This window comes from Marmota marmota, unplaced genomic scaffold (assembly GCF_001458135.2).
Source record: "Marmota marmota marmota unplaced genomic scaffold, marMar, whole genome shotgun sequence".
In the NCBI taxonomy this organism is placed as follows: domain Eukaryota; kingdom Metazoa; phylum Chordata; class Mammalia; order Rodentia; family Sciuridae; genus Marmota; species Marmota marmota.
Window position 1 is genome coordinate 38,231,458 of NW_026000093.1, and position 22,461 is coordinate 38,253,918.

General features: G+C 37.2%; 1 protein-coding gene across 1 annotated transcript in view; it reads left to right on the top strand.

Annotated features, from left to right (window-relative positions):
- The window catches only part of Necab1 (N-terminal EF-hand calcium binding protein 1), a 146,588-nt gene that overhangs the window by 108,754 nt on the left and 15,373 nt on the right, over positions 1 to 22,461 (top strand). The window contains exons 6-9 of the mRNA XM_015485766.2: positions 1,370 to 1,506; positions 8,209 to 8,330; positions 11,153 to 11,229; positions 16,066 to 16,119. Of these exons, the coding sequence (XP_015341252.1) occupies positions 1,370 to 1,506; positions 8,209 to 8,330; positions 11,153 to 11,229; positions 16,066 to 16,119 (390 nt within the window). The remainder of the gene's footprint in view (positions 1 to 1,369; positions 1,507 to 8,208; positions 8,331 to 11,152; positions 11,230 to 16,065; positions 16,120 to 22,461) is intronic.

The following is a 22,461-nucleotide window of genomic DNA, read 5'->3' on the forward strand; positions in this document are numbered from 1 at the left end:
AAGGCACCATGAGGAATACAGACATTGAAGACATGACCTTTGGGTCTAAGAAGCAACAATCTAGTTGCAGTGACAGAAGTTTTTAAATTGGCTAACTTTCTATAGCTGTGACATGCCAATGACAGATATTGAACATTTAAAAAAGAATAAGGCAAACGCTATGCTTCATTGTTCAGTAGATGTATGCTTCTTTCACTTTTCAGAGCTGCCTATCAACCAGTATAAAACTTTTTACCATTTGCTCAGGATTAGTCATAGTGTATGCTGAGATGCAAATATGTTTGGCATAATATCTGACTATGCAATTATGTTTTGTTTTTATTTTAATAAATTTTCTTTTAAAGATATGCATTTGCAAAAGGGAAATAACTGGAGAGTCAAACACAGGCTCTTTTCTAGCAACATATCTTCTATCTCTAAATAAAACTTTCCTTGATATCAGAAAATACATTGAAAAGTAATTTTTTGAAATTTTTATCACCAATAAATAGTAAGCTATGTAATAGTAAGCTATGAATTTTAGTATTTTGTATATTTTAACTTGGTTTAGTTCACCAAAAATCCTTATAATTAAGGGCATGCAATATTTTGTTTTATGGTTTATTTTCTTAAATGGAATTTAAAGACACTTCAATTTCTAATTTCCAAATAAGGCTATTAAAAGGGCAGATAAGAAAAATCTCGATGTTGTTTACCTGAAAAGAAAGGGCTTAAAGAGAGACTGATGATTTAAACTTTGTTCTATTTCATTTTAAGAAAGAAATGAGATTTCTGTATGACATTAGATTTCTTTGCTAAAAGAACATTTTCCAAAATTGATACAATAGGCCATGTTCTTATGCTTTATAACTTAGAGTCAATAGGAAAACAGGATATTTTTTGAGTTGGATTGTATGCTGGAGGTACTTAGCCTATTTATAAGTGAGAAAGCTGAGACCTCGAGAGGTTAAATAACTAAATGTTGTTTGTTTTTNTTGTTGGTAGTAGAGAAAAAACAATACTGTGGCATGATCATCATTTAACTAAAACATGGAAGGAACCCTGGCAGCCATGCTCCAATCTTTTCTTCTCATAGATTATTGTTTCCCTTTTCTACCAATGTCTATTTCATAATTATTCTGGTTTGGTTTGGTTTGTTTCTTTTACCTAAACTAGGGACAGGTGCAATGAGAAGTGATCTAATCCAGCCTTTTCTGCAGCTCTTTCATGCAATTTCTGATAAGTGGATAGGCCATCACATTTTTCCCTCCTCTCCACCCTCCTTTTCCAGGATCAGTCCCAGGTTGAAGGGTACACAGAGGAAAAGCTATTCCTGGTTATTCCCCACGCCACCCCCATACTTCTGATTGCTTTTGTTTTGTCGCCCTAGGACTATCAAGAAGCTTCCAATTTGGAACAATTTGTGACTCGATTTCTGTTGAAGGAGACATTGAATCAGCTGCAGTCTCTCCAGAATTCCCTGGAATGTGCCATGGAAACTACCGAGGAGCAAACACGTCAAGAAAGGCAACTAAATGTTTTAATACGATGTCTCTTTAGTGATTCTGTGTTTATGGAAAATCAGCTGACGGTCATTGTACTCATACTAGTGAAAACTAAACTGAGAATTCATAGATTTAAAAGGAATGACAAGGACCTCCATTGGGTGCTTGCTTTATTATTTGCCTTTAAAAAAAAATCATTCACTTTTTCTTTTCCTGTCCATCATCTGTTCAAAAATTTTCCATTAAAAATTCATAGATGGAGAAGACATTAAAAGACATGTGGATGATGTTAAGATACATTTAACATGATGTCACTCCTTAAGGAGTCTAAACTATATTACAACAATAGGGCATGAACACCAAAAGTAAGCTATATAGTACCAAATGATAAATATCATAGAAAAAGGGAGGGAAATTGTCAGTGGGTTTTGGACAAGTAAAAGATTAAATACAGACAGAGGATAAAAGTCCATTTTGTGGAGTTTCTCTACAACATTTAGACTTGTCTTGCAAAAATGAGTAGAAATCATGAGAAAGGACATTACCGATTAAGTGAACCAGGATACACTGGAGAGACTTGAGAATTTAATAACCCTAATTATTTTAGAATATGGAGAAAAATGAACAATAGGAAAGATTTCAAAATTCAGTGCCACCAACAGGTCTTACTGAGAATAAAAATGATATAATATCTGTAAAAATAAAGGCTAAAGAGAAATCTGTGTAATAAATGTGTAAAGCAGACATGAAAATAATTCTAACCAACAGTTGGTGCTTTCTTGAGTTATTGTTCATACCTTGCAAGCTAGAGAAGGGCATGGCAAAACTCTTGCTCTTGCAACATATTTTAGCTGCTATGTCCCTTTAAACCTATGGATGTGCCTTACCTACATTTTGCATCCTAAATTGGGCAGAACAACACAGTAAGTTTTTTGAACAGGCTGATCATAGACTGCTTTGTAAGACCAATTTTTGTAAACAAATTAATGGATACATAATTATTAGGACATCTCCAAAACTAGTGAAATTTTCAACCATGTGTTTAGTGTCAAAATGAGTGAGCACCACCAAATTCTAACAAAAAAGCCTATAATTCCTGAATTTAATGAGCTCGTGCAGCTGATGAACACAGGGATGAACCCTTCCATGGATCTGTGCATCATTCTTCACAGTACAAATTCTCTCTTTTTGCTGTGTTGGGTGAGTTCATATCAAATCGCAAAATGTAACAATTAGTTTTAGAAAAGCAGCAATCCAACTCCCCAGCTTTGAGCAGAAGGTAACTGAATGTCTTGAAGCACAATGGAATTGATTTCATGTTCCTAATGAGAATGTGACGCCTCTTTTGTTGTTTCTTTTGTTTAGATTTTCTGGAAATAAAATGGATTCTCCTTTTTTTAGAATCAATCATTTGCCACCTGAGAAGAGGTTGAAAAAGCCTCCGCCCTCCTCTTCACCTGCACTTCTGGTTTCCTTCTCTAATTTCTCCTGCAAACTTGTTCTGTGCATTTATCACCACACAATGAATGTTTAATGAGCAACTCTTCTTTGTGTTAGGCCACAGGCTAGCCTTGAACTCTTGTGATTGCTGCCAACAGCTGCATATCAGCTGTGCTTACTGGAGAGGAGGATAATAATACAAAGGTTAAGGAAAGTGGAAGAAACCAGAGGATTAATGAACCTTTCAACCTTTCAAAGCCAACTTGAACAAAGGGGAACTATTGCAGGTCTAATGTCAGTGTGGAAAGTGCTATTGTCTGCTATTTGACTAAGATTTCCAGAGATGCTCAAATCCCACCCCAAACTTGTGATATTCCTTCTTGGAGGTTTCTAAATAAATGCATAAACAAGCAAATTTTTAAAAAGGTACCATTCTGAGTTTGTGACCACAACATCCAATGTGAAATCTTTCATGAATCAGAAGCACATGAATTAACCCCGGTCTAAAGGGGCTGTGCTCCTTTCCCAAGGCTACAACTTCCTATTGGCTAGCTACCCAGAACCAAGGTGAGGAGAGCACCTTGGCCCACACCAGTGAAATAGAGAGCAAAGCTGTCCTTTTACCAGGATGTCCATCAAGATGCCAGTGGAAATCATTATGGGGATAAAAGATGAGCTGAGCCATTAGGATGAATTTGAATGGCACAATGATGATCCAAAGCCGTCAGTAGCCTCAATCATCCCATCTTACCCACCTCTCATCTGGCTGACTCCTTGTAGCTTGTTTGGTCACTGGAAAATACTTTATCTGGAAGCCTTTAGTGCTCTCAAAATAGAAAATTTCATGTCTCCCACTTCTCTAGCAAGTTCTCCCAAGGTATCCTCTATTCAAATCTACTCATCCCCTTACTTATTCCTCTCCCCCATTAGACTTTGAGTTTCCAGATGGCAGGAATTTTACATTGTCCCCCTCCACTTGGTACAACTTCATTTAAATATATGTCACTGAATGAATGCAAGAGAATTCCAGGTAAAGGGAGCCCTTCAGAGGAGCAGTTGTGACAGCAAAGTGACCAATCTAACTGGCTTTGGGGATTTGAAAAGATCTAAAAAATAGCCAGATGCATTCAGACTTAATTCTACCAGAGATTGTCATTAACAGTTGTTAACAACAGAGCAATATAATGAAACCAAGGTTTAAGGAAAATTAATCTAACAATAATATGTATGTAGGAGACATTTGAGAAAGAGAAGAGAACACATGTGGAGAAGAGAGGTTAAATCAATATACCCCAAAACTCATCAGTCTATGATGTAAAGAAAAATTCCATGATGTTCTGCATAGAGAAGGGCTATAGCCCGCAGGCTTCATTAAAATCCCTAGGGTTATAATAATATGTTTCCCTTTCAGCATCAACATTACTTTGAGATTTAATATCTGTGAAACCTAGAGATACAAAGACTTACTGAGATATAGCAGATTTGAAGAAGTCATCTATTCTATCTCACAGCCCCAGTGCAGAATCACCCAGTATCATTCATCCTGTGGTAATGAGTTAGACATGCCGTGTTGGGCAAAATGTCTGTGTCTGTTCATGTGAAAATGGCAATTTCAGAGAGAAGGGATGTGTACAGCTGGAATGCCACAGAGGTGAGATTTTCAGATGGCATCCTATAACAATCTTTGTATCTGTCCTGGCAAATTGACTAAGCAGGAGCCACTTTAATTCCATGTCTTTTGGAAGAACCTAATAGCCAACGACAAGAATAATCATTACGTGATACTGAAGTTTCCCTCTAGAGGACCCCTGTCTTCTTACATAAACCTCTCTTTCTCATAAACTACATTCCTGGGAACTCAATTTAATTACATGTGGATTTCCTTTGTGTAATGGAATCTGCAAGTCTGATCTTTTTTTTTCCAGAATTCTTCTCCATCCAGGGATATGAATGATTCTTTTTGGGCTTGGAAGTTATATTCCTCTTCTCAATAGCTGTCTGTTATAGAAGTACAGAAAAGCTTTAATTTAAAAGTGATCATAAAGCTTCACACAGTTCTATTCTTGTAGCTTGAACATAAAGAAATAATCACCTATTCCTGTGACCACCAAAGTTGCCAGAAAGTTGGTTTCTCTTATGCTTCATGAAAATCCATAGAGATTTAGTTAAAGATTAGAGATCAAACATATATGATTTCTTTTGCTCCATCCCTAATCCTTTCAAAAAATGACATTAAAAGCACCTGGAGGGTTGGGGTTGTAGCTCAGAGGTGGAGTGCTAGTTGTCTAGCCGATGTGAGGGACTGGGTTCGATCCTGAGCACCACATAAAAATAAAATAAAGGTATATGTCCATCTACAACTAAAAATATTTTTTTAAAAAAGCATCTGGATATAAAGCATTATCCCTGAAAAATAAGGACAGAAGAGCCAGAGAAGCAGAAACTTGAAACTGGAAAGAAGATGAATCTGTTGGAAATTGATATAAAACTTTGGAAACCTGAAACTTAAGCAGGTGTTGTAAGAAACAATGCAATGTAGTGGGTATCACAGAAACTCCAGAAAATCTCAAAAATTGGCCATGCCATATGCAACTGAGAGTAAGGTGAAAGGACAGACATGTTGCTAGAAGCTGTATAATCATCGCCCCTCCCAAATCTAAAGAACCCAGGAGCTGTACTATCTCAAGGAGGTAGGCAGATGTAAACCTGGCACAACTGGGACTCAGGGCACAATAATAAAAAGTGAGACCTGGGCTGAATATTTCTCCACTGAACAGTAGATCTGAAACCTCCTATGTTAGTTAGCTTTTCATCGCTATGACAAAACACCTGAGAAAATCAACTTCAAAGAAGTTTGGGCTCCCCATTTCAGAGGTTTCAGTCCATGGTCACATGGTGCTGTCACTTTGGGCCTGTGCTGAAGCAGAACATCAAGGCAGGGAGTGTGGTGGAGCAAAACCGCTCAACTCCTGGCAGCTGAGAAGCAAAGAAGAATGAGAGGGGAAAGGATTGGAACAAAATATAACCTTAAGACAATTCCTCATAGACCTACTTCCTCCAAAAACTAGACCTCATCTCCTAAATTTTCCACCACTTCCCTGTAATTCAACCAGCTGGGGACCAAGCCTTCAACATATAAATCATAGGGGAACATTCCAGACCTATACTATAATATTTCCTTTGCATGCTCAGCTTCCAAATTATTGATAGGTAGGCTCATGCCCTCCAGTTGGGAGGCTATTCCAAATAATCTATTAATCCAAGAGAAAAGATGTTATGGTACCTTGGATCAGGGTCCCCTGATAAATGGGCCCAGCCAGTCCACTCCACGATGGAGGCTGTGAGTGGGCAATCCCCACCATGCACACAGAGGTCGCAGTCAGCCTTGCTGGTCTTCCCTCTGAAATGTTTGGGGACACAATCAAACGAATCAAACATAAGAAAGAAACAGAGGAAACATATTTTTCAGAGATCAGAGGAAAACTTTCAAAAGAAAATCATCAGTATCCTCAGAAAGCTAATAAGCAATACCACATTTATGAATTCAGGACAGGATGCTTTTTAAAAAAAAAAAAAAGACATTCAGAGCACACAAAGGAGCCCTTGGAAATTATCAGTACAATTGCAAAAATGAAATTCTCTGAGGAAGATTTCAGTATAAAAGTATAAAGAAATCTCCACAAAGCAATGAAAAACAGGAAAAAAATAATAAGAAAACTAGAGGGTCAGTCCAAGAGGTCCAATGTTTCCAAAATAGCTTTTCCAAAAAAAAAAAAAAAAAAGAAAGAAAGAAAGAAAGAAATTATAAAATAATGAAAAGTGAGACCTGGGCTGAATATTTCTCCACTGAACAATAAATTATAAAATGATTGAAGGAAAATTCTCAGAATAAGGACATTAGTTTTTAGAATTCTAGAGACAAAGTGTGCAAAAATCCCCAGAGAGAAAAACCGGGTCATATACAACTTATCAAGGAAACACCAGACTTTTCCATAGTGACCTTATAAAGCAATTAAAGGATATTTTTCACCCAAACAAGAGAGTCAACTAAAATAAAAATGGCATACAGGAAAAGGAGGGAGGGTTGATCCAACAGAGTAGAAGAATTGAAGGTTTACTCCCTAGCTGATAGATAATAAAGATTTTTAGATGGGTAAATTAGTATTAGATTTATCTGCCTATAACAGAAAAAAATATTATCTATAGTGACTTAAATACATAAAATTTTATTATTTCCAGCGAAAGCTAGTGAGGGCAGCCTAAGGCAAGCATGGCATCTCTACAGATTTACCATTGATCTTCTTCCTTTTTCACATCTTAAATAAATGTCTTCCATTCTCAAGTTTGCCTTGTGGTCCAAGATTTTGTTGACATTCCAACCGACTTATCTACATTCAAACCGGCAAAGAATAAGGAACAGAAAAAGGCTTTCCTGCCACTGAATCCATCCTTTGAAGCAGCCTTTTTCCCAAGTTCCATGTATATAGCATTGGCCTGAGCTTTATGTATTGAGAAGCTAATAGATAAAGCCTAAAATTAAAAAAAAAAAAGATGGAAATTTAAGCATGCTATTAGATACTGACAAAAAGGTAAACACCAGAATAAACTTGCTAAAAATTCTTGCCTTTGTGAAAGAAGATAGGGGTGGAGTCTAGGTATAGGAGGAAGGTGCTTTGGTTTGTTGAAATAAGACTTTTAAAATATGTGGATAGAGACTGGGGTTGTATGTAAGTCAGTGGTAGAGCGCTTGTCTTGCATATGTGAGGAATTGGGTTCAATCCTCAGTACCACATAAAAATAAATAAATAAATAAATAAAATATACAAAAAATAAAGTAAAATATGTGGATACATAACATGGATCAAAAATTAAATTAAAAAATAAATTAAGAAAAGAAAAAACGAAAGGTGTTCTCAATTGAAGCAAAATTCACAGCAACATATGCACAGATACTTTCCCCATTAATGACTTGGGGAAAAGAAAGCTTTACTTAATTTACAAATGAAAACATAAAAAAAGAAGTTTTACTTAATTTACAAATGAAGACATAGTTTTTACTTAGACTTTTCATTTTAAGAATAAAGAACACCTAGAATTCTGTTCCTTGGGTTCACTTGCTATTGTACTAATTGCCCTGGGTCTCTGGAGTACATCTGCAAACAGAACTTCTCCTAAGCTTTCAGTCCACTAGAAAACCTTTCTGACTGATGCTTGGAATCCTGTTCCTGGAGGAAAAATGCTGAAGGCCTGACAGTGAGGCTGAATGTTTTCTCTGTTGTCCCAGGCAAGGGCCAGCCAAGCCAGAAGTCCTGTCCATTCAGTGGCCTGGCAAGCGATCGAGCCGTCGGGTCCAGAGACACAACAGCTTCTCCCCCAACAGCCCTCAGTTTAATGTCAGCGGTCCAGGTAATGTGGCCTTTGTTGTTTTTCTGCATTATATTCTACATAATTTACATTTTCTAGTGGATCATTAAACAGACTGTAGAAAACAAAATGGAACACATTCTATCAAATAAGTTTGAAACTGAAGTGGTGAAGGGTTCAGGGCATTGAGAAGTGGGTGGATATACTGTCAGATCCTCACAGCTGTGCCTGGGAAGCACACAGAGATGGTGAACAGGGAGGAAATCACTCCATGGGCTCATACCCCAAAGAGGCGTCCTCTAGTTCTAAGACTCTGACATAGAGAGTCAGAGTCTTTGGGCTCCACCCTAATGTGCTCCTGATCTCCAGGCCTCCCTGAGCATACCCTAAGTTCATTTTAGGGAAGGATGCTTGTCTTCTGTCACATTAGGATTAATTATAACTGATATTTCTGAAGTTCATAATGCAACATAAGATTTATTGAATTAATATTGACTAATACTAACACTTGTTAGGTTATTACATTTTAAGCATATCATTTTTAATTGTTTTAAAGCAACCTGAAGTAAGAAACTTATGTTGCTAAATACTGGAGTGATTTGTATAAAGTAGGCATACATGCACATTTTTCACTTAAACGTGTCATTTTAACACAAATGAATCTTTAAATAACTGCAAACTCAGAAAATAAGTACTAACTATATCCTATATTTATTCTGACTATACTTGAAAGATTTCAGGTTGCTTTCTTGAATACAGTTTATTTTACCCCAACATCTTATAGATGTTACCCATTGTTCTCCATTTCCCAGCTGGTTGAACCAATGCTCAGAAAGTTAAATGAACTGTCCGAGAGAATATGGAGTATTAGCCCCCTTTTTATTGTGAAACAATCTCAAAATCTCATTGGTTACAACTGCAAATACTTGTTTTGCCTCTCGTGGTCCTGTGGTAGGCTGTGATTTGGATTGTGGTCAGCTGGATTTGGCTCCAGACTATAGGTTGAGTTCTGCTCTGCTCTTCACTTAGCCTCTTTCTGGGATAAGTGACAGCTGGAGAGCTTTCACTTCCTACTGGTGTCAGAAACACAAGAAGCCAGGCCAAAACTACACAAGCACATTTAAAACCAGAGTGAGTCTTGTCTGCTAACTTTCCATTGGCCTAACAAGTCACACACCTGTCACAGTAACAATGGGGAGGGAAATGTGTTCTGTCATTGTAGTGGGAGGTACTACAAAGTTGCCTGTGAAGGGTATCATACACATACTTCCACAGCAGGAAAAGAGTGAGGAGTTGAGCCAGGCACAGTGGCACATGTCTGTACTCCCAGGAACTCAGGAGGCTGAGGTAGGAGGATTGCAAGCTCAAAGCCAGCCTCAGCAAAAGCAAGACTCTGAGCAACTCAATGAGACCCTGTCTCTAAATAAAATATAAAAAGGCACTGGAGATGTGGTTCAGTGATTAAGGACCCCTGGGTTCAATCTCCAGTACCAAAAAAAAAAAAAGTGAGGAGTTTGTAACAATAATACAGTCTGCCATGTCTGATTTGAAAATGATGATGCTAGGCTTCTGAGGCAAAACAGATTATTCTTTATATTTTACCATTTGGAAATCGGTGTCAGACTAAAATGTTCTTCCTAGAGACATTTGATATGTCAGCCATCTTAAATCCTTTTTAGGAAGAACCTAGATTGGAATTACATGAACTAATTTGTGAATTAAAAATAAACCTAAATTTTGTTTATACATTTATAACATTTTCTTCAACTGGCCCTCTCCCACCCACCCCCTCTCTAATACTCACTCCTTCGTGGCAGTGCTAATATTCATTCTTGCATTATAATTTATTTAGTGGCCTTTGAGGGCTGTTTCCCATGAGAAGTGAGGTAGGAAATTCTGATGTAAAGCTCCACTCCTTTATAATTAAGGTCTTGTCATCATTGCATTCCAAGTTGAAACATGGTTCTTGGATACTTTCCTATACTCTTGGATTTAATCACATGCTCATTTCAAGAAATATTAAATAATATTAATTCAGCAATCCCTTGTGAAAATATTCTAAGTAAGTTGAAATAAGGATACACAAGGGAACCAGGATATTTGTGCAGGGGTTCACACCACACCTCTTCTATTTGTGCCTTTTGCATAATAATGACAATAATAGTAGCCATAGAGTTTCTGTAATGTTGAACCTGGTGCTAGATGCACAAAAAATGTATTCTGTATGAATATATATATACATACATACATGCACATATGTATGTGTATATATATCACATACATATATGAGTATATATATGAATTTTTAAAAATGAATATAAAGCAATGGTCTCCAGTCTGTTCACTGCAGTGTCAAGCTGTGACTAGGGACCAGAGTTCTTGTATACTCAAATTAGTCCCCAGGAAGGAGGCACCAGCTGTCTTGCTCATGTATTTCCTTTGTTTGAAGCAATTCATACCCTCTATGGTCACAGGTGTATTTTTACTGGTTTCTGACAGGGCCCTACAAGTAAGTATACAATTATTGATTGATACTTTCCCTTTTTTCCCAAAAGAGAAACAACTACCTATAGGGTAGTAAAACTGGCTCAGAAGGATTTGTTCTGTTGAACATCAAAGGCCAATACAGACAACAATATTTTTTAAAAAAAGAAAAGAAAAGAAAGAACAGGCTCGTAAAAATGAACCCAGTGAAATGCACAAATCTCTATGAAGCAATATCTAAGAAAATACTCACAGGAATACATTTTTTAAAATGTGTTTACAAGTCAGTGACATTGCATTCTTCCCTCTGGGTAAAAGGCAAGATAACCAAGCATTTCTACTCTAACATTTAACATACAGCCCTCGTGATTTCTCCCCAGGCTTGCTAGAAGAAGACAACCAGTGGATGACCCAGATCAACAGACTCCAGAAATTAATCGATAGACTGGAAAAGAAGGTGTGTGCTTCTTTTATTTCTTCTCTCTTCTACTTTTCAAGTTATTCTGACCCAGTTTTCCTCATTGCCTCAGTATCCATGGGTGTCTGAAGGATAGAATAACAGGATCCCAGCAATCTCAAGAATGGCTGCTTGGTGATAATTTTGTTGTTGTAATCATGGTGGTTTATTTATTTGTTAAAGCAAATACAGATGCTCACATTAATTCTCCCTCCTCTTCTTGTTGCAGGTTATATTTAAAATAAGATCAAGGGTAGAGAATTAACTAAATCAGCTGCACTTCCTGGTTCTTAGATTATCAAGTGTCCTGGGTAGCTTGAATGATGCTAATGGCAGCTTTTGGAGATGACCTAGTTGAAGTCTTGAAAGTCAATTTGAGTCCTGGAAATGGCTCAAAAATGAGATTCTACACTCGACTTCTAGAAATTTAGCATGTTAATTGGTGATTTTATGTTAAACCTCCACAATAAATAAGAAGTTTAGATGTGATAAAAATCCCTTTAGAAACTAAATAGTTGCTGGCTATTATGATTTTTATTGATTAATTTAGTTCATATCAAGCAATCCTGATAGTATAATAATATACAGTTTTATGGTAGAGGCAGCCTTTGTAAATCAGTAATAAAATGTGTCTTCTGTGAATACTAGGCACCCAGAAAGGAATACTTATGTTTGAGAGAATCACTAACTTTAAAGAATCTATAATATACTTGTTAAAAACAGGCTGTATTCTGAAAGACACAGAGAGAGTTAAAAGATCACTTTTTAAAATGTGTGATAGCGGGCTGGGGATGTGGCTCAAGCGGTAGCGCGCTCGCCTGGCATGTGTGCGGCCCGGGTTCGATCCTCAGCACCACATACAAACAAAGATGTTGTGTCCGCCGAGAACTAAAAAAAAATAAATAAATATTAAAAAAAAAATGTGTGATAGCACAGAACTTGAATTCATAGCTAATGTTCAGCAAATTCTTGCTGACTGTTGGAGATATGCCAAAGGAATGCAGCAGGTTGCTAACATCTACAGGTGTTCACCTAAGGGAATGGTCACCAAGAACTTGGGAAGGTCTCATGTGCAGAAAAAGTTTAAGTTTTTAACTTTAAAACTGATGAATCAATTAGGAATTTGATTCTAAGCAACAGAAATCACCACTGTAATTTAATGAAACTGAGAATTTTCTGGAAGGATATAGAATTACCCACAGAATCTACAGATAGTCTAGAGACCTGAATTCAGGAAAAGTCTGGAGATAAGCTAACTCCAAAGATCTAGGAAACAAGAAATACTTAACCTCTCAGTCTACCTCCACTAGAATAAGTGAGTTTTAGACATTTCCAATCTGTTGACCTTCTGCTCAAGCCTCCAATTCCCAGGAGCCAGAGTTTGGTCTCACTATGATCTCATGTTGGCCTCTTGTATAGAGGAAGGGAAACACCTTGATTAAAAGTCCTAGAGCACTGGGTGAAATAAAGAAGAGAGCCCACTCAAAGAAAAGCATCATTTAGGTTGGAGTAAGGTTGATTGGCTAAAAAACTGATGAAAAGCTAATACTTTCTTTGGAGAAGTAAAACATTAGTCTACAGTGAAGGCATGAACAGCAGTCAAATAGACCCACTCTGCTCAGAGTCTTTATCTGGGGAAGTAGTGACCAAGAAAGCTGTATGGACAGAGTTTGGCCAGATCATGAGTGGCCTTGAGGAACAACAGAGTCAGGGATGTGGACTTGGTCTTGGAGACAACAATAGCCATTTATAAGTGACAAACCAAAAAGATCTTTTAGGTAAAAAATTAGGCAGGAAGATGCAAATTGGATGTTTTAAAAATGAAAATAGATTAAAACTAGAGCAGACTAGGTTAAGAGCCCCTGAAACCAGCTTAGACTATAGCATGAAAGAGCAGGTTTGTGCATCTAAATCCTCTGTTCTCAGGAATGGCAATAGCTGGCTCAGATCAAGTTAGTGAGAGAAAAGGAAGGAAGGAAGGAAGGAAGGAAGGAAGGAAGGACAGCAGATTTGAAGGATTTGAAGTGAAATTAACAGCACCATTGAATGGGCATGATAGGAACTCAGGGCAGAGTCTAAGGATTTGAGCCTAAATGTCTGGGATAATTATTCCATGAACATAAGCGGGAGAGACAAGTGAGAGATGATTTCTTAGGTCATGAGAAGGCAAACTACTTTTTCAGATTCATTAATTTCAAGGTATAATAAGATACCCAGACAGAAATACCCAGTTAATAGGAAAGAAGCCAGGCTAACAGGTTAAGGTTGTAAATGCTAACTTCACACAGATGAAAACTCAGGTCCTAAGGATGGGAAAGTCTTATGAAAAGGAGAGTCTGTCAAACAGTCAGGTGAAGAGCAGGTGAGTATAGAGAGCTCCAGTCTCTCTGACAGGGCATCTTTGTTAAATTTGTATTGGCCACTTATGGAACAAATACCTAAACTGTGAGCTCATTGTAGATCAACACCTCTCCTTTCTTTTTCATTGACATGTGAGTTGAAATGAAAAAACATTGGCTATGAAAATTACTTTTCTAATGTTGGAAGTCCTGGAAACTCAGGACCCCTTTTTGAAGACGAAACCCTATTAAAATATAAAGATTCTGTTGTTATAAATTTCGATTCCTTTAAAGAGTAGCCAAGCCTCTTTTTAAAGGGGTTTTGAAATTCTTGGCAAAAAATGCCTTTATTTGGTGTCTGAAATCCATACAATTACTTTTAAAGAAATGGATCAAACTTAGGTCATAGCTTTTTTTCTTTCTTCTTTCTTTCTTTTTTTCCAATTCTAAATGCAGGTATTGTCACAGCTCTTTCTTTCCCAGACTTCTGTCTCCCTCCCTTCCTATGAGGAGGTTTTATTCCAAGAACTGTCTGGGAGGCTTGCTAAAAGTACAAGGGGATGGTTTTCAGCCCTGGGCTCCAGCTGCGTGGAGCTCAGCATGAGCCATCTTAACGAGTGAGAAGCAGTCTAAGTCCAGTTTTCTTCTACAACTTATTCTGTACTGTGCCGAATTAGTTTTGTAGAGGAAAACTACCCAATTTTGCCAAACAGTGGCCAAGTGCATGTCATCTCACTGCTGACTGCCTTGTTTCCTACAGTTGTTAGCTCTGGGTTTGATCTCACCATTAGAAAGCAGTGTGCCTGCAGTGGAACATATGCTGCCTTTTCTGTCCATTAAGTATTTATGACAAATTCTTCCTACACTGTAAACCAAGCCCGATTCCATTCATGTGGCAGAAAAACAACACTTGTTTTTGCCTGCAAGTGTCTTCAGGTTTTCCTTCTGTCCTTTCTGGTCTCTGTATTTATGGGCTATCCTGAGGTTCTACCTTAGGTTTTACTTGAATGCTGCAGAAAACTCCTTTAATGTTAAACAAAACAGTGGGAAAGACAACAATAAAACCTCTTCCTTCTTCATGAAGTCTTCAGTGTATCATCGTCAGACCCTAGGACATCCTCACATCAAGGGGAGTAATTAAAGACCTCACACTTACGCCATGTGTTTTAAGCTTTTCTTACCTTAGATCAAAGAAGGTAGAACTGAAAAGTGTACCTGAGATAGTGTCAGGAAAATATTCAGGGAGATTACCATGTCACAGTTTCCATCTGTTGAATGATGTTTTAATATTAAATTCATATTCTATATATCTATATTATTATTTAATTTTTCCTTCATGAAAAGGTTATGACTTAGATAGGCATGAATTCAGCCACTCATTTGTTTGATCTTTATTGAGTATCTACTGGCACTATTCGGACAGTGGGAATATGGCAGTGACCAAAACTGGTTGAATCTTTGGTATCTGGAGAGATAGATGAACAAACAAATATAAGAAACAAGGTAAAATCAGATAAGGGATGCTGTGAAGGAAAAGTATGGCAATAGGATCAAGATGGAAGGTGGAACCCTCAAAGTGAGTGGTCCAAGAAGGTCTCTCTAAGGAGGTTACATTTGAACTGAGATGGGAATGAGAAGCAGCAGTTAGAGGAAGTTCTCAGAATGGAGAATTTAAGGCAGAATGGACAATAAATGTGAATCCCACACAAGTTAAATCACTCACCTAAAGTCCCACCACAGGAGAGCTACACGCTTAGAGCAACATAGCTTCATTATTAACAAGCTATGTTATTCCAGATAGCCTGAATTTCTATAACTTTCAACTGACTTCATTTGAAAGAATTATAGTGCATAATTCTCACTTGGAAGAAATGCTTTACATTCATAGAATGAAGTTCTGTGGTTTCATGGGGGGCACTATTCTTAGCCATTGCTGATCATAGAAGATGCTGAGGTCTTTATAGAAGTACTAGATTTTTAGTGAATATCAAAAGTATTCTCATTTACTTTTTAATTGACTTTCTTTTTTAATAAAGCAATATTTATGCTGTTCTGTAAATACATTATAACAATAGACTAATCATCTATAATGACTTCCCAAGAAATACAGAAATGTGGCAACACTCATAGCCAAAGAAACCACCTGTTAGGTCTAGTCATTCTATTTTTTTTTTTTAACCTTTCTAAGCTTCGCTTCTCTGTTTTCTTGTATCTCTCTCCTACATTTAGCTCTCTAATGATATCACGGAAGTAAACTTAAAGCAATAATGAGTTGAACATATCTGAAATATATCCTTGCAATTGATAAATGGGCACAAGAAGTCTTCACTGAAACAGCTCAGTTTTTAATATATCAGAATTTTTTCATCTCCTTTCAGAGAATGAGGTTCTTTTGGTTCAATATTGGCCATGAACGAACTACCATATGAATATATGATGTTGATTTCAACTATTTTATTTCTGGTTTTGACCCCTGCATTTCTTCCTCTAACTGAAGGATCTCAAACTGGAACCACTGGAAGAAGAAATTATTGACGGGAATACTAAATCTGTAAGTACATTTCCAGGTCAAAATTTTAGAGATATATATTTTTAAGATACGATTTAACTTCTTCAAAAACTATTTACTATCTCAGTGAAAAACTGAAAAAGTAAGTAACACATGGACATGTTTGATTTTGCATGGCTAAATTGTGATTTGTGGAAATCTAATATGTACTTCAGAAAAGGTCTCAATGAACCGAGTCTTCTGCCCATCTGCTGTAACTCAGAACACAAATGGAGTCTTCAAAGGAAGCCCTGGGGATTCTCAGAAAAGTTTACTAATGGTTACTATCATTAGAATCCTGAACATGTGCACACTTTCCCCTGACATAAGATATTTTTTCACATGATCAGTATTTGTATGAAGACAAGGATGTGGTCTGTGTTAATTCATCAGGAGCCCTGGGTTTTAAAGTGATTGAGTTCAGGGGGGAAGCAAAAATGGGGTGTGGAACACTCATATACCAAGAAGAGCCAGTTTGTGCAATTTATAGACACAGGAACTGCTAATCTTGTGATCATGTGTTTGTTATCATCTCATAGGTCTGAAGGGAGGGAAAACTATACTCTAGTCAAGAAGAAATGACCATGACTTTTCTTTATTGAAAGAGATAATGATCTATTTTTAAATAATTTCCTAACGTGAGACTATTTCCTCTATGTGTGAGGGAGAAAAAAATAATTTCATGGTTGTTTGTAAGAGGTAGCAGCCATGCCATTTGCTGGCCTTGACACAAGGGAGGCCACTGCCACTTCTAAAAGATCAACACATCTATCATTATTGATTCAGTGATACATACATTAAGAAAAATAGAACTAGACAAAGTGTTTTAGTTGCCAATACTGTTTAGAAGCAGGAAGGGATATTCCTTAACTATCTTCAACCATATGTAGAGGTAGAGGTAAAACTAATTATGCTCTTTGGCATTAGATACATAATAACAGTTCTTTTTCTCAGAAATACCAATAAGATATTTGTCAAAAAATATGTATCATTTCATTAGATGTATTACATATGTTACTATCAATCCCTATAAAAATTCTTACACTCAGTTTTCCATTTTTAACTATTATTTCACAGCTAGTACTAATAATTGTACACCACTAAATATTTAGAGACCAGTCTTGGTGCCAAAAACCAGTTTTACAATTTATTGACTGTAGAGATTATTCCTTTTCCATTACTGAATGCCTGAGAATTTGAAAAACAAATTCCACATTAGAAAGCAAAAATAAATCTGCATTACATTTGGGGGTTTGAGGGTCTTGGGAGTACCAGAGATTGAACTCAGGGACACTCAACCACTGAGCCACATCCCCAGCCCTGTTTTGTATTTTATTTAAACAGTGAGTTGCTTAGCACCTCACATTTGTTGAGGCTGGCATTGAACTCTCCATCCTCCTGTCTCACTATCCAAAGCTGCTGGGATTACAGGCATGCACCACCATGCCCGGCAACATTTTGTTTCTTAAAAGCTAATCTTCACTGAGCTTTTACTATGTGCCAATTTGAGGCTGACCACCCACACACACACCTCACTTAATCCTCTCAGTGGCTGACTGAGGTGCTGTTATGGTTGACCTCAGTTTATAGATGAAGAAATTAAAGTCCAGAGAGGCTTGAATACTAGAGCTGAGCCCCAGCTGTCCAACAGCTACACTCATCACCCCCTCGTCTCACTTCCTACCCAAGTGTTCAGTAGATTTCTAGCCACTCAAGTGCAGTGCAGTTGCTCTTTGCTAGTGAAGTTGCCACTAACAGGATAGTTCCATGAGATTTCCCAAATGAGAGCAGATCAGTAAGCTTGTTTGAACACATAGTGAAAGTCCTGAACCCTAGCAGCTGCCATACCTAGTGTTTTGAACAATGAACCATTATATAATGATGAGTCTAGGATATGATTTATTTTCTTAAGCCCACTTATTTTTTCTTTCCTCAGCACAGAAAAAGGGAAGTGACACTTACTGCAAACCTGTTACGGACAAGATCTTTGTATACATTATTCTATCTAATCTTCCCAGACTTTGTGCTATAAATGCCACTATTTCAATTTTATGTATCAGAAGACTTAAGATGAAAGATTAAGTAACTTGTTCAAGGTAAAAGTGAAGCCAATTCTTTTTAAGTTATACCTCTTGCTCTTGAGAAATAAAATAGGAGAGAAAGGATGAGATGCTGGGGATAGATAGAAATTGTGCAGTGCCCTTGGGTTTTCAGGGCCACCTCAAATTCTCTTCTAGAATGAATAAATACATAAAATTAATTACACAATCGTAGTTGATGGTGAAAAGCAAAAGAATCTTTTATTTCTTTGTTCCACAAATAACTTGAACCACCACCTATGTGCCAGGTCTGGTGAGAGGATCTGCAGATAAAATGGTAAATATTATGGTCTGGGAAACAAACTAAAAGGAAATACAGGCAATTAAAAAAGAATCTGTACTAAAATGTGATGAAAATTGCTATGGAGAGGTATAGCTTTGCACAGCAGGAAGACACAATCTAAACTAGGGGTCCAGAGAATGCTTTCAGAAACCAGAAAGAATATGTGGGATTTTTGAAAAATGATATATAGGTATGTGTATGTATAACATTGACTTGTTCTAACATTGTACCAAAAGAACACTATAGTGATATATAAAACTGTAAAAATATTCCAAATTATTAAAAGTACGTATATTATAAAGACCACAACTTTGTTGCTTCACAATATTATTTTTGCTATAGCCTAATAGGAAATAAACATACATAAGGGAGAAATCTGAATCCGAAGGTCCCTAAGCCATGATTTTAATACTTGTTGAAAATTTAGGGATAGTTTATAGTCTTGAAGATGTCAAGCAGTAAGCAGTAGGTATGAATCAACTAGAGGTAAAGGTGAGTTTCTTAAAGGAATCCCTCCAACCAGAACAATCACTGGGGTCTAGCCAGTTGATCTACCTAGATCTTTTCTGCCTATTTCCATTGTGTGCCTTGTATGGCACTTCTTACCAAAGAACTCTTGGGACATGATGATCACTTTCCAGATATGTTCTATATTCAAAAGGAGTTTTTAAAAGTCATGATGATTTTAAGCAAGGTTCGAGCACATTCTTGTGCTTTTCAGAAACTCAAACTTTTCTTTACACATTGCTGTCTACACTAAAAGAGTTTATCACTGGTACAAGTCTGTCTACAAATCTAATATTTATTGGTGCCTCACGACCCTTATCAAGCCAGTATATAATGTCTTGTGAAGTTAACTAATTCCACCATAGCCCTTAAGTGTTTGGGGCTATTGCCAGCTAACATATTGGGGGCTATCAAAACATGGTCTTACTTTGCAATATTTGTTAAAAGATTCAGTTAGAAGCTACAGGAAAGGTTGTGATAACTCTGAAGACATACTTGGAACACAATTTTAAGTGTAGTAAATAGAGCCAGTAACATAAAAAAAAGTAAGTTGCATTTAAGATATCTGTCTTCCAAGATTAAAACAAGTGACATTTCCTGAAAAATGCAGATGCCTTATGCTAATGGCAAGTACAATTCTGCAAACACAGATTAAGCTCAAGAAATTCCAAGCATTTCATCATATTTCCAGTGCAACAAATTTCCATAAGGTAAACAATAAAGGTATACTACCCTTCTATAGCAGAGAAGCAAAAATGTAGCATCATGAAAGAATATCTTACCATGGAAGAGTGCTCTGGGATACCAGAGCACTGGTATCTTGGGATACCAGATTTTGATAAGCTTTCAGGCTGTATATTTGACAGAGGAGATATTCCAAAATGCCAATAAGACAGCAGGATTCTTTCCCTGTATCTCCCAACCTCATAACCCACAACTCAAAAGGCTCTGCTTGTGGGCTGGGTTTGTGGCTCAGTGGTAGAGTGCTCGCCTAGCATGTGCAAGGCCCTGGGTTCGATCCTCATAAAAATAAATAAATAAAGGTATTGTGTACAACTATAACTAAAAAATAAGTATTAATAAAAAGGCCCCATTTATAAAAAGTCAAACTTAGGCAGGTTATCTGTGCCTCACAAATTTATGTCTTGTGTAAAAATCTGAGGAATGGAAGGCAGAGATATGACTTGTTTAGGATGCAAAGTAAAATCTAGAAGCCAAGTGTTTAAATTTTCCAAATCATACTCTCAACAATATGTGTAAATGAGAAAATTAGTTAGCTATTGCTGTATAATAACCCACCCTAAACGTTTTTATGGCTTAAAACAATAACCACAATTTCGCAGGTTAAAAATCTAACCTGAGATCAATGGGATGGTTCATATGATTTCAATAGCCTCTTTTAGGTATCTATAGTCAGCTGCACATCGGTTTTGCTGATCTTGATGGAGTTTTCTCATATATGTAGGGTCTCTGGTCTGCTCTGTGTGGTTGTTAATTCTCTAGTACCAGGGTTGGCAAATAGCAGCCTACCACCTGTTTTTGTCCATAAAGTTATATTGGAATTCAACCATGCCCATTTGTTTATATACTGTCACACTACAAAAGCAGATCCATATCATTACAACAGGAAACAGGTAATATTTACTATCTATCCATTTCCAGAAAAAGTTTCCTGATCCCTCTTCTGGCAGGTGTTGTTCACATGACAGTCTCAGAGATCCGAGAAAGAGTAGAAACTAATAGGTCTCTTGGACACTAAACTTGAAACTGGAACACTGTCAGTTCTGCTACACTCTATCAGCCAAAGCCATTTAGAAAGCTAACCCAGATCTAAGGGGTGGGGGTAGAATCCATGTCTTAATGACAGAAGCAGGAAATTCACAACTTCAAAGGGCTTGGGTTCAACTCTTTGAATATTAAATGATTCCGGCCATTTTTACAGCCCATCTCATGGATCACATAAGTATTGCCTTCAGATTAAAGGAATTATGGTGGTTTGGTGGATATATTTATATATCTCATTAGGAAAGCCCATGAGAACCAGCTGTATCATTATTAATCACAAATGCCTAACTAAGAAATCTGTGCTGATTTCTTTGCAAAGGACATATTCACATTATTTTTGCAGAGATTAACTTTAACTCTGCTTAGTTCTTAATATTGAAACCCAGGGCTTGGGAGAGTTTACACGGGGGCAGATTGTTTACCACAAAACATTAGGAGATAATTATAGGCTTGTATTTTCTGGATCTTAATCCCTGATCCTGAAAGAAAATTAAACAAAGCTTAGTTAACTTGTTGAACCCATCCAAGTAGAATTTGGAAATAAATGGATCCAAACACAGAGAATGGTTCTGATACAACAAAAGTTTGTTCCTTGTCTAATAAACAGCCCACAAAATAATTCAGAGCTCCCAAGGTCCTCTGATCTGTGGCTAGCCCATCCCTCAGTTAGATCTTCATCCATCCAGCAAAAAGGAAAGAAAAGAATACAGATGAGGCTCTCATCCTTACATCTTGGCTCAACGGTAGCACACAGTATGTCTGGTGACCAGATTACAATCAAACAATTACATTATTATTTGCTGGGAAGGATGTAATACAGAGTCCAGCAGCACACCTAAAGAAGAATGAGCATACTTGGAATCTGACACATTGCACCTTCTGATCACCAAATATTCATTTGCATCCCTCTTTTCACATATAGAGCACATACAGACCCCTCCTCGAGGGAGATCACCCAAAGTTTCCTACTGTTACTGTTTCTAGCTCAAAATCTAGTCTTTGGATGATGTTTAATCTTCTTTGTAAGGTTAGGATGCAGTCCCTTGAGGTCTGACAAACTAATGAAGAACAAGGTAAGTTATCCCTCCCCACAACACACACACACACACACACACACACATACAGAGAGAGAGAGAGAGAGAGAGAGAGATAGAGAGAGAATACACTATGATAAAACTGGGCCATGATGAATTTCATAAAAACTACCATTCAGAAAAGGGATGAATGGGAAACAGAGCGTTCACTGGTTGATTGCAATGATGAATTCATGCTGGGAAGGTATTTTTCAGTGGGGAGTTCTCTGATTAGACACTGGATCTCTATTCTGGGAGGACCCCTGCTGCATTGTTCTTACTGCCAAAGATTCTTCCTGGTCCATTATCCTCCATGACCATCTGAAACAGCCCACTGGGGAGAACTACCCCTCTTGGTGGTGGTGGGGATGCTTTATTCATAGCCAACTTACTGCTCATATATACCCAGGGACCCAAACATAATATTAAGGCATGAACAGACAAAGAATTCTAAGATTGAGCTCAATCTTTAACAACACAATCATCTCAAAAATTTGGTATACTTCTGGTCAATTTGCAATTTACCACACCTAATGTTATTACTTAAGTTTTCTGGCCTGGTTTATTCTTTTACTAAGCCCTTTGAGGATGAGATTCT